Source organism: Monopterus albus, unplaced genomic scaffold (assembly GCF_001952655.1).
Source record: "Monopterus albus unplaced genomic scaffold, M_albus_1.0 scaffold402.1, whole genome shotgun sequence".
NCBI lineage: Eukaryota > Metazoa > Chordata > Actinopteri > Synbranchiformes > Synbranchidae > Monopterus > Monopterus albus.
In genome coordinates this window covers 260,652-274,516 of record NW_018128282.1, presented here as the reverse complement: position 1 = coordinate 274,516, position 13,865 = coordinate 260,652, and the positions used below count along the sequence as shown (strand labels likewise).

The 13,865-nt window shown below is 40.9% G+C and overlaps 1 protein-coding gene across 3 annotated transcripts in view; it reads right to left on the bottom strand.

The window, feature by feature from the left end:
- nhsl3 (NHS like 3) overlaps positions 1-13,865 on the bottom strand; it is a 48,786-nt gene that overhangs the window by 25,065 nt on the left and 9,856 nt on the right. The window contains exon 1 of one of the 3 annotated variants that reach the window (XM_020586287.1): positions 7,031-7,187. The exons of the other annotated variants lie outside the window; for them this stretch is intronic. Within the exon in view, the coding sequence (XP_020441943.1) occupies positions 7,031-7,172 (142 nt within the window). The 5' untranslated portion in view covers positions 7,173-7,187. Of the gene's footprint in view, positions 1-7,030; positions 7,188-13,865 lie in introns of those variants that run through there. 3 annotated transcript variants of the gene reach the window in all.

The window sequence follows — 13,865 nt, the reverse complement described above, 5'->3', positions numbered from 1 at the left end:
GCTCCTCACCCTATCTCTAAGGGTGCGCCCGGCCACCCTGCGGAGAAAGCTCATTTCGGCCGCCTGTATCCGGGATCTTGCCCTTTCGGTCATGACCCAAAGCGCATGACTATAGGTGAGAGTCGGAACGTAAATTCACCAGTAAATCCAGAGCTTCGCCTTACAGCTCAGCTCCTTCTTCACCACGATGGACCGGTACATCAACCACATTAATGCAGAAGCTGCATCGATCCGCCTGTCAATCTCTCGTTCCATCCTTCCCTCACTCGTGAACAAGACCCCGAGATACTTAAACTCCTCCACTTGAGGCAGGAACTCTCCACCAACCTGAAGGGAACAAGCTACCCTTTTCCGACTGAGAACCATGGCCTCGGACTTGGAGGTGCTGATTCTCATCCCAGCCGCTTCACACTCAGCTGCAAACCGCCCCAGTGCACGCTGGAGGTCCTGGTTTGATGGAGCCAACAGGACAACGTCATCTGCAAAAGGCAGAGATGAGATCCTGTGGTCCCCAAACCGGACTCCCTCCGGCCCCTGGCTGCACCTAGAAATTCTGTCCATAAAAATAATGAACAGAACCGGTGGCAAAGGGCAGCCCTGCTGGAGTCCAAAATGCCCCGGAAACAAGTCTGGCTTACTGCCGGCAATGCGAACCAAGCTCCTCCTCCGGTCGTACAGGGACCGGACAGCCCTTAGCAAAGGGCCCCGGACCCCGTACTCCCGGAGCACCCCCAACAGGACGCCACAAGGGACACGGTTGAATGCCTTCTCCAGATTCACGAAACACATGTGGACTGGCTGGGCAAACTCCCATGAACCCTCCCATGTTTAGTGACGTACTGTAACTTGAAATAAATGTTACTCAAACACAAAATCCAATGACACAACTTTGACAAAGAATAATGCAGTCATTGCTTGTCCTGTAACCTTATCTTATTCTTCCTTTTTAAACTTTTCTTAAGGCTGCATAAATTGATATTTTTGACCCCTTGGGGGCACAGCATTGCCCTAGCATTTCTAAAGTTGTTTGTTGCTATTGTGCTTAATTTCACATTCAGCAGACACATGCTGAAACATCAGTCTGATGTTGTGTTTCAGGGCCCTGGTGAATGTAAGCCCGGTATCCATTCTCCCTTTAGCCCCTTTAGCTATGTTTTGGTCTACACTGACTGCAGATCTAAAAATCTGTCTTTAGTTACTATATGCTTCACTGTATTAGTCTCTAACTTTGTCTGTTTCTTGTTGGGTAAGTATCAGAAATTGAAATCAGCTACTGTGGCTGCAAACATAGCTAACAGGGCTAAAGTTTACATATTGGAAAATTAAAGCAATAATCTGAAAGATGGTAGTAGGCTCAGCAGAGCTACCCTTTTCATTTTACCCAGTGTTTTAGCATTTACACTGTATAAAACTGGTGACTAGTGCAGCTTTAATTAAGCCAGGGGTGTCAAACTCAATCTCACAGGGGGCCAAAACTCAAAGCACACTTTAGGTCGCGGGCCGAATAGGGTAAAAATTTATTGAACAGACTAAAACTAAAGGTTTTTTGAACATAAATATGAATCGAAACAGACAGGATACAATATTATTCCAAAATAAATAAACTTGAACTTAAAATCAGCAACCGTATTTCTGCTAAGGCTTACATTTGCAAACACCTGCTTTTTGTCTGGACACAAGATGTTGCACACTTTCATCATGCAGCTCTTATTAGAAATTAATAAATTAGTCACATAATTATTAGACAGTAATGTGTTAGACTTCAATGTGTTATTTTGTCTCGTAGTGCCGTCTTAGGTTATATTCCTTAATTACAGCCACATTAGCTCCACAAATAAGACACACGGGTTTATCGACAATGTCAGTAAACATATACTCAGCCTCCCACCGGTTTAGAAAGGCTCTGTTTTCAGAATCAACTTTTCTCTTGGCCATTGTAAGGGGCTAGCTTTGATTTGAAATTAGGGTTGTATACATCAACAGACCCTTGATTGATCTGACATAATTGACACGGGAATGATTGCAGGTAGCTTATCGTTCGGTAAGGCAGCTGTTGTGCTGCATTATGGGATTTGTAGTTTGTGTGTTATTGGCACTTCATATCACAAGGTCACTAAAAAAAAAGATATAAAAAATTATCTCGCGGGCCGGATGTAATTGTATGCCGGGCCAGATGTGGCCCGCGGCCTTGAGTCTGACGTAAATTAAGCAAAGGATAGAGTGAGTAATGAGCTCAACACAGTTCTTATCCACAACTGATATAATAGGCTTTCTTTCTAAGTGGCAACTTAAGTTAAATTAGGTCAATTTATAAAACAAACAAAAAACAAAACAAAACACAAACTTTCAAATCCTCCATATACACCTTTCTTTTGCATGCATGAGACTTGCTAACAGGTTGTGGATAATTTAGAAGGAATTATCCTTACTTAGTGTTCTAGAGATGCCATCCAATAGCTACAATTTTCCTATGCTACAGTTAAGACCAGAGTATGCAGACTAACCACAATTGCACACTGCAAAAAAGTCCCTATTGCTAAAGGACATGAGAGGACAGAGTCAGAGAGTTCACGAACTGATGAAGCCTCTTGGATAAGAGCTGAAATGTCTTCGACCTAGAAATCTAGTCCAGTTGAATTTTTTCTAAATTTTTTCTGTTGATTCTGATAAGTGAACCATAGGTACCTATGACACCAATTCTTTCCTGTATTAACCTTGGATTAGAATATTATGTCTGAATGAATGAATGAATTCCTTAGCTACACACCATGTGACAACATACACACACATGGAAATTCTTCATTTTGTTATGACTAGGTAAAAATGCAGCTGCTCAAAGCATGTGGACCACTAGATAAGAGATGGAGTCTTCGGATTGACTTCATCTGGGTAAGCGGTTAGTCTAAACCTTATAAATGTAGTAGGTTCTGTGTGGCCAGGGACTCCACTTTCCAGCGGCCTGTGTGTGTGTCTGAAAAGGGAGCAACCCGGGTCGTGTTTGTAATTTTACTTGTGGTTAAAATAAATCAGCACTAGATGAAGAAAAACGGACTCCTTTGTTATTCAGAGCTGCCCAATTAAAGAACTGGGGTACTACAGTTACAATATATACACATGCTGTCAAGACTCCAAGCTTGCGTGAATGAAAAGCAGAGGAGAGCAGTGAGATGCACAAAGAAACAACAATAAAACATAAAAGATCAGTGAGGCGTAGGAGGAATAGATAGAAACAAAACGTCATCTTCTCTTTATCCAGCTGTGCGTTGCCTAAGCCCTCTGTGGGGAGTCCATGGTTTTGACACTGGCACACAGTAAATGGGATCTTCAAAGGAAGCAAGAAGTGAAGCATCTTAGCTCTGCTTAATCCAAAAAGCTTAGTCTTACCAAGGAGGAAAATGGAATATCACACCCTGCACAAGACAGTCGTAATCAAAACGAATTGTACAACTCCTTAATGTGCTTCTCTTTCCTTTACATTCTCTCAAATAAAGTTACCTTTCCATTCCTTAATTCTGTCATCAGTTTTCTTCACCTCTAGATCCCCGATTGCCCTGGGAGCCACCATTTTTTAAAATTTCACAGTGAAAAGTGTAAACAGTGTAAACCTTATTGTGTCCACATGCAAATATGTCCCTCTGAAATGCTGAGAGATAACTAACTAACCAGAAATCCGAGGCCAAGGAGACAGGAGCATAAAAGAAAGGAGGCAGAGGAGAATGCAGAGAAGTGAAGTGAAGAGAAAAGCCAGAGGAGGGGGGTGATTTCAACAAGAAGTCCCAGTATTTTAGGCTTACAGTGAAACTAGATAAACTGACTGATAATCTGATTTTGCACATGCAGAGACACAGTGAGCCAGACTATCTGCTGAAGAAGGCCAGCTGAGGTCTCCCTCACAGTTGTGAAAAGTTAAAATGGAACAGCTGCATTATAAAACATTAAAAAGGGCCAAGAACAAAAAGATGACACTGCAGTGAATCTGTGTTTGTGTGTGCAGCCCACTCTGTGCCACTGACTACCTGTGGATGCAGTTAGGTGAGTTCATAGTGAACCAGTCTTGCCACTCTTAGCGCTTACATCACCAGATGAATCTATGACTCTGCTGACAACATCTCAGCTCTGCACACCACACTGTGTCTTTTATGCTCATGTTTGTCAGTTGCAGCCCTAATAGTAACTCTTCTTTAGCACCTCTATGGGTGACACTATATTTAACTGCCAACCACTACCATGGCTTGTTTTAAGAACTGCATCAAGTCACTTTAATGGACAGTTAGCTCACATTGTTTAAGAGCTTGACATTCAGGACACTGGCTACCATCATAATACTGTAATTGCCAAATATGTTTTTTTATATATCACATTTGTGGCATTCAGTCATTTCCCAATCTATAAGGTATTGTAGTCACCAACATACTGTAAACTACCCCTCAGGTGTTGTGAAGGACACAGGCAGGGTCTTGTTCAATTTGGCTATAGTTTGGGTAGTGTATAGAAACAGCCTGCTACAACAACAACAACAACAATAATAATAATAAAGGGAACTAAGCCTCCTTTCAACATGCTGTAAGACGTTCTGTGATTGTATGCTGGCTGGGTGTCCATGTATAAGGAATTTGACTGACCCCAATATTCTGAATAAAGTTCCCATAAGGCAGAAAATAAAGGAGAACAGGATATCTAACACACACAAATAGAAATCAAGATATGTTTGTAGCCAAACAGAATTACTGTATCTACAGTACTATGAGCATAGCATCCATCAAATATAACATCATGTGCTCAAGGCTTAACTGAATTAATAATTATAAGTGAATATTTTGGCAAAATACAGGATATAATATGAAAAGGCTGCTTTTTTTTTCATTTGAGAGTCTGACAGCATCAGAAAAATACATACTAAGAAATGATTAGTTTTGGTCTGATTTTTATTACAGTTTGGTTCCAGGTAATGTTGGTCATGCTTCAGGCTGTGCAGTGATGCAAGCATATAAATTTGGGAAATGTATTAATGCAGCAGCTCCAAATAACAAGACAAACTGTTACATTAGCACCTGTTAACATCACTCTTTATTTGTTTATCACAACACTTTTTTACTCATGAAATTTCTTTAAAAATAATAGCTTGAAGCAAAGATAAAAATCTTTGTTGTAACAGTGGACATATTTTATCAACACTGACTAGATTTGCTTATTATTTTTGCCTAAATGTACTTGGATAAAAACCAAATATGTAAGATGATTATAATCAAAATCAATTATGTTTCAATTGTGTTTTAGAAATGTTTTTTTCAGAGTGTATATTAGTGACCTAGGTGCCAGTCTTTGCCAAAGTACCAGCCAAAGCAACAGTTAAAATAAATGATAAACTTATATGCGGTTTACTCCATAACAAATTCCCTTTAAAAACTGAGTTTGTATATCAAGCCTGAATTCAGAGTATTTTTAGCTTAACATTTGTTATTTTGCCAGTAAACTGAAATGGCAAAACAGAAACCAGATAAAATGATCTACAATAACAAACAGTAAAATAAAAATAGTCCTGCATGAGAACAGAAAACAGAAAGCAACACCTAAGAAAAAGAAAACATCAACAGCAGAAAAATCTTAGTGGCATAACATTATCTGACAATCTGTCTGTGTGAGTTTGTGTTAAACCTGTTTGTCATGTGGTTTTTGTTGCTTCAGGGATTGTTAATAGAGACAAGGATCAGAGCTATAGTGGACTGGCAATAACAGGTCACCGAATCATAAAATAACACTCACTGTCAGCCCCTGGATCAGACACACAATACTCTACATACTGTACACAATGTCTTCTCTATCTCTGTCTTTTGCAAACTTTGTGTTGTAGATTTTAAGTGGATAAAATCAATTCAATCTACACTCAATAATACATAATGGCAAATTGAAAATGTAAAAATCAAAAACTGTCATTGACAAAGTATTCAGACTCTTAATTCAGATAGAGCTGCTGAGATGGTCCTCCTTCCAGCAGGTTCTTCCATCTCTGCAGAGGGCTACTGAAGCTCTGTTAGAGTGACTGTTGATTTCTTGGTCACCTCCCAGACAAATCCCTTTCTTGCCTGGGTTAGACCGCAACTCTAGGAACAATGCTGGTGGTTCAAAACTTCTTCCACTTCACAGTTATTGAGGCCACTATGCTCCTGCTTTAGAAGTGGTTTTATACCCTAGTGCTGTTTTATGCCTTGCCACTAAATTTGATCAAGGCATTTCATAAAAAAAAACCCTTGAACTTTATGCCTTGGTTTTTATCCAGACATGTAATATTAAGGAGGTGACAGTGGTGCGGTGGGTCGAGTAGTTGTCTCTCAACCAGAAGATTGAAGGTTTGAATCTCAGTGCCGGGAGTCCACGTGTCGTTGGACAAGACACTGAACCCCCCTGTTGCCCCTGATGGTTAGAGTCATCGGTTGAGGTGGCGCCGTAGGATGGCTGCCATCAGTTCTTTACTGGAAACAAATTCCTTGTGTGTAACATACTTGGCCAATAAAGGTGATTATGCTTAATAAAATTGGCTAAAATTTCCAAAAACATATTAATTAATCATCAATTAGTCATTGTGTAGTATGAGTTTAGATTGATGGTTGAAATGGGAGGTTTGGGGAGAAAAGAGTGTAAAAAAAGGCAAATACAAAGTCTGTCTCAAATCTTGTTACACTACTCAACTGTCAGCAAGAGGACCAAAACACCAAAATAAACCAGTAAAAAAAATCTTACACACGCACAGCCTGCTTCTGAAGCTGACTAAAATTTAGTCATCATTGTAATACTATCACTCTGAACCTAAAAAGCTTAATGTAAGAACTGATTCAGACACATATACACACACAGAGGCATATACAGCCAGCTATATATGCCACTTCCAATCTCATAGGCCAAACAAAACAAATGTTTTAAATATCATTAAAGTATTCCATTCCAAACAACCAATCATTTAAACACAGGACTGTAATGATCATGTATGATGTCAGAGCTACACATCCCCTCCAGATATCTTGCTTTCTCTTACCAGTTTTCAGCTTGTCTGGATGTCCAAACAGCCAGTAGCCTTTTGGTCTATCCTGGTTGGGGCTCACAAATGGTGACGAGGGTGCAGAGAAGTTTTTTTTTGTCTGGACCTTCTTCTTCTCCTTCTGGATGCTGTTCCCCATTTCGGGGCAGAAGGTCTAACATCTCATCATTCTGTACATCTTTATTCCAGCCTGTAAGTCCCTTGCTCTCCAGCATGGAAACACACCCTGAGACAAAGTCAATACTGCGCTCCTGAATCCCTAGTGACACACATGCACACCACAGTATAGTGAATGTGTGAGAAAGACCCACTGATACCATTCCTATAAAACAAGCTCTAGCTCTAAGGCAATCACACACAAAGATCCTGAGCACAAAAACGCAACACAAACACTCTCATCAGTCCCTGTCTCTGAAAAGACACACATCTACTTGAGTACATCCAGCTGCTGATGCAATGGCAGCACCCAACACTATCAAGTGTGTGTATGTACAGAATGTATGTGTGTGACTGTGTGTGTGCAAGTGCCCCTCCCACTCTGCCTGTGTGATCGCTATGCTCCCAAGCTGAGTATTCATACAACTGAGCATTTTCAGTGTTGGAAGGGAATGAAACACACACACACATACTTCCCTTAATCATATAGATAACCAAATGTTTCACACATCTTTACCTCATAGTCAGTGGAAGAATTCAGTTGTTACCTCCTCTAATTTCCCCTTTTAGCAAGCAAGCAGTGATCCATTGTTTTTACTGCACACTATTATATAGTACAGCTGACAGATCCTGTCAACACAAAATTGCAATGGAAAAAACAGAGATTCCTGTCACAGTCACACACACTTCAGCTGCAGACGGATGGTGTTTATGCATATGACTTACTGTAGTAACTAAAACAATGAATAAATACCAAGATAAAGGCAAGAATAGAAACTAAAAACAGCAGAGCGATGCTCAATAATTCAACTGGTTTTCACAGGTGTAGCTCTGCTGTTTGGCATGTTTTGAAATTCCTCACAACACACATATACCAATAAAAACTAAAAAGAGCAGGATATATGCCAGTAAGTTGGTCAGAGAGATCAAAGCTTGTTCTGAGATAAAAACATTCCAGCCATGCTTAGAAGAAATACAGAAGCTGAGCCAGATGGGTGGGTTACAGAGACAGACCTGATGGGGGATTCCACACAAGCAACACTGCTGGTACATAGAGCAATAACACAGTATTGTGAGACAATATTCAGTAGGAACCAGCAAAAGTGCCAACAACCACTGAATCTTTACTGCAACTCATTGTATGCTTCCATCCATCTCTCTCTATCCATGAAAAAGAACAAATCTGACAGTTTTTAACAGTCCCTGAACGCCATGATGTCTTGACAGGGTGTATCCTCCACTGATGATATCAGGATTTTTGCTGTCACTTGCCAATGACACCATTCCCAAGGCTTAGTAGACCAACAGTAGTCATGTAAGAGGAGAAATGACATGGACACCATCAAGGAAACAGAGATTCTTTGTAGGAACAAAATGGAGGATGAGGAAAAGAGTATAATGATGAGGAGCGAGAAAATGAAACCACACACTCTCCATCATGGTCAGCCTGATCACGTTCACCCACCCCCCTACCCCCCACACTGAGAGGAATCGATTTGATGTGTTACGGATGAGCAGTTACTGTGATTTTCTAAATATAAATATGAAGGCTTACAGTGACAATATGTGTATAAATGTGTGTTTTGTGCAAGAAAAAGAGGTGAGAGTACCATAACAATCAAGCTTCCCTCTGCAAGGTGTAAAATGATCTGCATTGAAGTGCTCAGAGAGAGATGTTGCCTCTTAATGCAGCCTCAATAGAACCACACCCAGTACATTTGCGCTGGTAGAGTACTCCGTACTTGCTATCTCATGTGTCAGAGAGCTATGAGAGTGCACTTAGTGCGTGTGTCTCTGTGTGTGTTCAGATGTACCCTGCCTCCACCTATATGCTGCAATATAGCATGCCAAACATGACCCAGTTACATTTAAATAAGAGAGAGAGATCAAAGTCAGTGTCACTGTCAAGAGAGAGTTTAGGACATGACAGCTGCAGGGAACTCAGAGGAGAGCAAAAAGTGCATGTACACATGCACACATTAAAAAGCATTACTGTAGAGAAATGCCATTGTCAGTGAAAGAGGTTGACTGCAAGCTAAGATTAGGAATCTACCTTTCTCAGTGCTTTTGTGTGTAGCTATGTTTTTGGTTTGTGTACCAGAAGCTATGCAGGTCTAAGACAAGTGGCCTAAATTAGGACATTTGTTAAAAAGTATCAAAATAAAATACTGCCAGTTATTATAAACTGACCCATAAGACCTTCATGGCATTTATAGTATTGTCACAGTACAAGTTTTGATCTGCACATTTTAAGAACATCAGCCCAGCACTACCATCTTGTGGCAAGGCTCTGCTATCACAATAACAAACTCTAAGCGCATATACTGACATGATTCAATGCACTCAGAAACAAGGACCCATAAGAGCTGCAGACACACCAACAAACAGTTTCACAACCCATGCCACCTACTGGCAGGAAAAGCAGATGCAGCCATAGAGATGCCAATGAGTGCTATCTACAGGTAAGAAAAGTAATGAGTAAACTGGATGTTTTCTTTGTTATCTTGGCCAAGGAGATTGTTTTCACAGCTGTCTGTCACTTTGTTCACAGCACAACTTGTCAGGTCCGCTCGGCCTGCCTCTCTTCTGCCTTTCTCTCTCCTGCTCGCTGTTTTTGCAGGATCAGCGCCTCAGCTGTGTCGCTTTTTGTAATCAGGGACTTGTGGGTTGTTGCACACAGCTGGGGCACATTACTGTAATCACCCTCCTACCTTATTTAAACCTCTGGAGGACGCTCTGCCGTCGCTGGAACATTAACTGAACTTGCATAACCTTATCGAACTCGCATACCCTGTAACATACATAATTTTGTGGTATGTATCAGACGTATTTTGTTTTCCACACTGACAGTTCCTGTGCTGTGGATCTCATTTTATACGTAGGTTATATGTTTTGTAGTGATGGGCAGATGAAGCTTCATGAAGCATTGAAGCCTTTCATCCAATTGGTTCACTCAAGCGCAAAGCTTCTTGAAGCTTCATTTGCTCTAGTAGGACATCTACTGGATGCAACAATATCAGTTGGCATGAATTTGAAGTGTGTGGCATTTTGCAGAAACCCTGTGAATAAAACTGTCAGCAAAATAAAGAAGTATGCAAAACATGTATATTGTAGTGATGGCAGTATACTGTGTGTGTGTATGTGTGTGTGTGTATATATATATAAATATATATATATATACTGGCAGTATGGAAAATGATTATTTGGAAATGATTTTTTTTTGAAAATCCGAACCACTTCCTGAATCAGTCACGTGGTACAGCCGGGCAGCGAGGCTTCGGACGTCATCATTTTCAGCTCCTCACCTAAATGACGCAAGCCTCGATACGCGCATCGCGGAAACGCCCCCTCCCCTACTCGGCACACGCTTCGAAGCCTCGATACGGAACGTCACATCACTAATGTTTTGTGTTATACGGTCCACGCTGACAGTTCCTGTGCTGTGGACCTCTTTGTTTTAGCCAGACGCTTCTTGTTTTATCCAAGCTGACAGTTCCTGTGCTGTGGAAAACCGTTTTGTTCGCCTATCCTCATGGTTAGCCTGTCTATTCACCTGTCCGTCCTCATCCTCCTGCTCACCTTAGTCTTGCCGTTAGTTTGTACCTGTTTGTCCTGTTCTCCTCAGCCGTCTTTGCTCAGCCCTGGTGGTGTGTATTCATTGACTGTTCTTTTTTGTGTGTTTCCCACCATTAAACGATCATTTTTACTAGCACCTGGGTCAGCAGTCTTGAGTCCAACCTCAGTTCTCCCTCACCCTCCTGGTGAGGGGGACTAACCATAACACAACTCAAAAGTTTTGATGACATTTTTTGAGAGGTCGGGTATGATCCACGAAACAATCCATTACATTTTTGTGGTGATGCAGCTGATCATTCTGATTCACAAATTGTTTTATTGCCAATATGGGGAAACTGATCTGCTTTGGCGGAGGTTTGTGCTCTGAGTGCTGTCTAGTTGTGAATGCTGGTTGCGAGAGTGTGCATGTGTGAGGTTTTAGCCTTCAAAATGTAAAGAGTTTTGTTAACTGTAGCCTATTTTCTGCTGAATATAGGGAAAAGTACAGTACTACACTTCATCCTACCCTGAAAGTTGGTGTGTGTCCTGTCCTCCTGATTTGTTTTATCCCAGTCATTTTTGTCCATAAAGTGGGGAATGCATAGACCAAAGAAAATGTCAAAAGAAAGTTAATATAAGTTCTGTTGTTGGTGCTGAATATCTTAATTAACTTGGGAGTTATTTATTAGTAGAATAGGTGTTCAGGTGACTGTTGCTCCAGACCGGTTAGGCTCTCTTAACTCATGATTAACTGACTGAAAAGGTTTATTACTAAGCCCCCTTTTCATTTATATTTACAAAAAAGAAAAAGGGATATATATATATATATAAGCTTTATGCTGAATTGTAGGTCATGGTTATGTATGTTTTATAAATTACTGTCTTTTAGCTGACGGGTGATACTCATTTTAACTACAGAACCTCATTAAGACACTTAAAACTAGAATCACTGCCCTGTGGTTGTATGCCTCTGCCAATAAAATTGACAGGAATGAACAGACACGAGGTCACTGATCTTAACCTTTGACCTTCAAAACCCCAAATCTAATCAGTTCATAGTTGAGTTCAAGTGGACAAATTTGAAGAAATTTGCCTAAGGTGTTCCTGACATGCTGTGTTCACAGATAGACAAGCAACCCGAAAACATAGTGCCGCGGGTGTCACTGGCACAGAGACACACTTGTGCAGATGAGTGAAGTAAGTGGCAAAACTTTAGTTATCACTTTCGGTGCTGCAGTAATTAATCAAGTGATCAGTTTATCTAGGTATAATTAACCTGCTACTATTTTGATAAGTGTCTAAGTACAAATGCCATACACATGCTGATATTAACTTCTCATTTTCTTTGCCATCTATGGTAGCCATTTGAATACATTTGAGATTTGTAATGAGTTTTGGACAAAACACATTGGAATGTGATCATGGACTCTGGGAACTTTGGATGTTCATTTCTTCTTCTACTGGCAAAATGGGATGGTGTGTGTACAGCTTGATCTTAAACTACACAGTTCTCATGAAGAATGGGCAACCTGCTAATTATAAATACATGAGTCTGTTAGGCAGCTTAAATTAAACAAGATGTTTTACCTAGCTCAACCCATCAGAACATATATAGCTGTAAATGTCACTTTAATCAAGGGGAACATCATTCCTGAGTTACTTTGTCACATAGATGACAAACAAACAAAAAAAACAGGAAGATAGTGCACGCAGCTGGATCAGGTAAACACTGTTCATCAGGTGTATCTATTACAACATGTTACGTAACAGGAGCCACACAGACACACATAATCTTGAGGGTAAATGAGTTGCATATCCCTGTATATACAGACACCCACTCTCTCAGTCATACACTGATGTCTTCCAGCTGCTTCCCCACCACATCAAACACACTCTATATCCTATAAAACAACCCATTAGCTCTTTTTCCATAAACAATACCTCTGGGGAAAAAACCTTCGATGTTGATCACAAGATATTTTAGTAGCCCATTCCTGTTATTATTGATGACAATGACAACGGCATATTTCCATGTTAAAAGTGATTTCTCAGAAAGGCCTACAAAATGGTTTTACTCTAGGTGTGTTTGTGTGTAGCTGGGCCATATCACTGTGAAGGTAGAATTAAATGTGATGTCAAAATATGCACAGTGTGGGGTTGTGACCTCATTCCTTTTTATGCTTTTATTCTTTCTATGCCATCTGTATTCTCTCTCTGCACTGCTGCAAATCTCTGCATGCTACACTCTTGTATATCCTCAAATTAAACATGACCCAAAAGACCATTAATGTCTCACGCTGCCAGTCGGGCCCTATTGTTGACTTAGTATATTGCTGCCACAGCAACAAGCACCTGACAATGCTGTTGCCTGGGAGACATTTAGCTTGTCGGTGTGGCTTTAGGTCTGAGGTGATGAATGAGGATTGGAGGTATCTGCTTACACAGGTAAAATTACCTTGCTCATCAAAGTGTGTTCTTTGCCCAACATGCACTCTCTTCATCCTGTGAAACTGTATTGAAGTAGCCCAGACCTGTGGCCTGTAATACAGCTAAGCCTGTATACAGTGTACTCTGCATAATGAAATGTTTGCTCTCCATTTACTCTGCTAGGTCTGTAATCTGCATTATAGTTTCCGAATCTACACACCCTGACTGTATTTTGTGATGTGGCAGCCACAAACATGCATGCGCAGACCAATGCAGATAGTGAAAATCAAGCAATGAATGGGACCCATGACAAGCACATTTACAAGGCCTGCATCATGCAATGTAGAAAACACATTACACACAAGGACACGTGGAATCCCAGGGATTGCGCAAAATGACCTCACCATTCAAACAGCCAGCAGCCAACGACAGGCTGTGCTGGACAAAGCAGGTAGTTGCAGGGGCTCTATATGCCCTTGTGTGTGTGTGGAGGCAATGTAACAAGTTCTGGTGCAGCAGCATCTCCAAGACCATCACGCTGAGCAGAGGGGCTCCGCAGGGGTGTCTGCTCAGCCCATTGCTCTTCACACTGCTGACCCACGACTGTGTGCCAACCTACAGCACCAACCACATTGCCAAGTTTGCAGATGACATGACTGTAGTTGGCCTCATTACCAAAATTAATGAGGCCAAC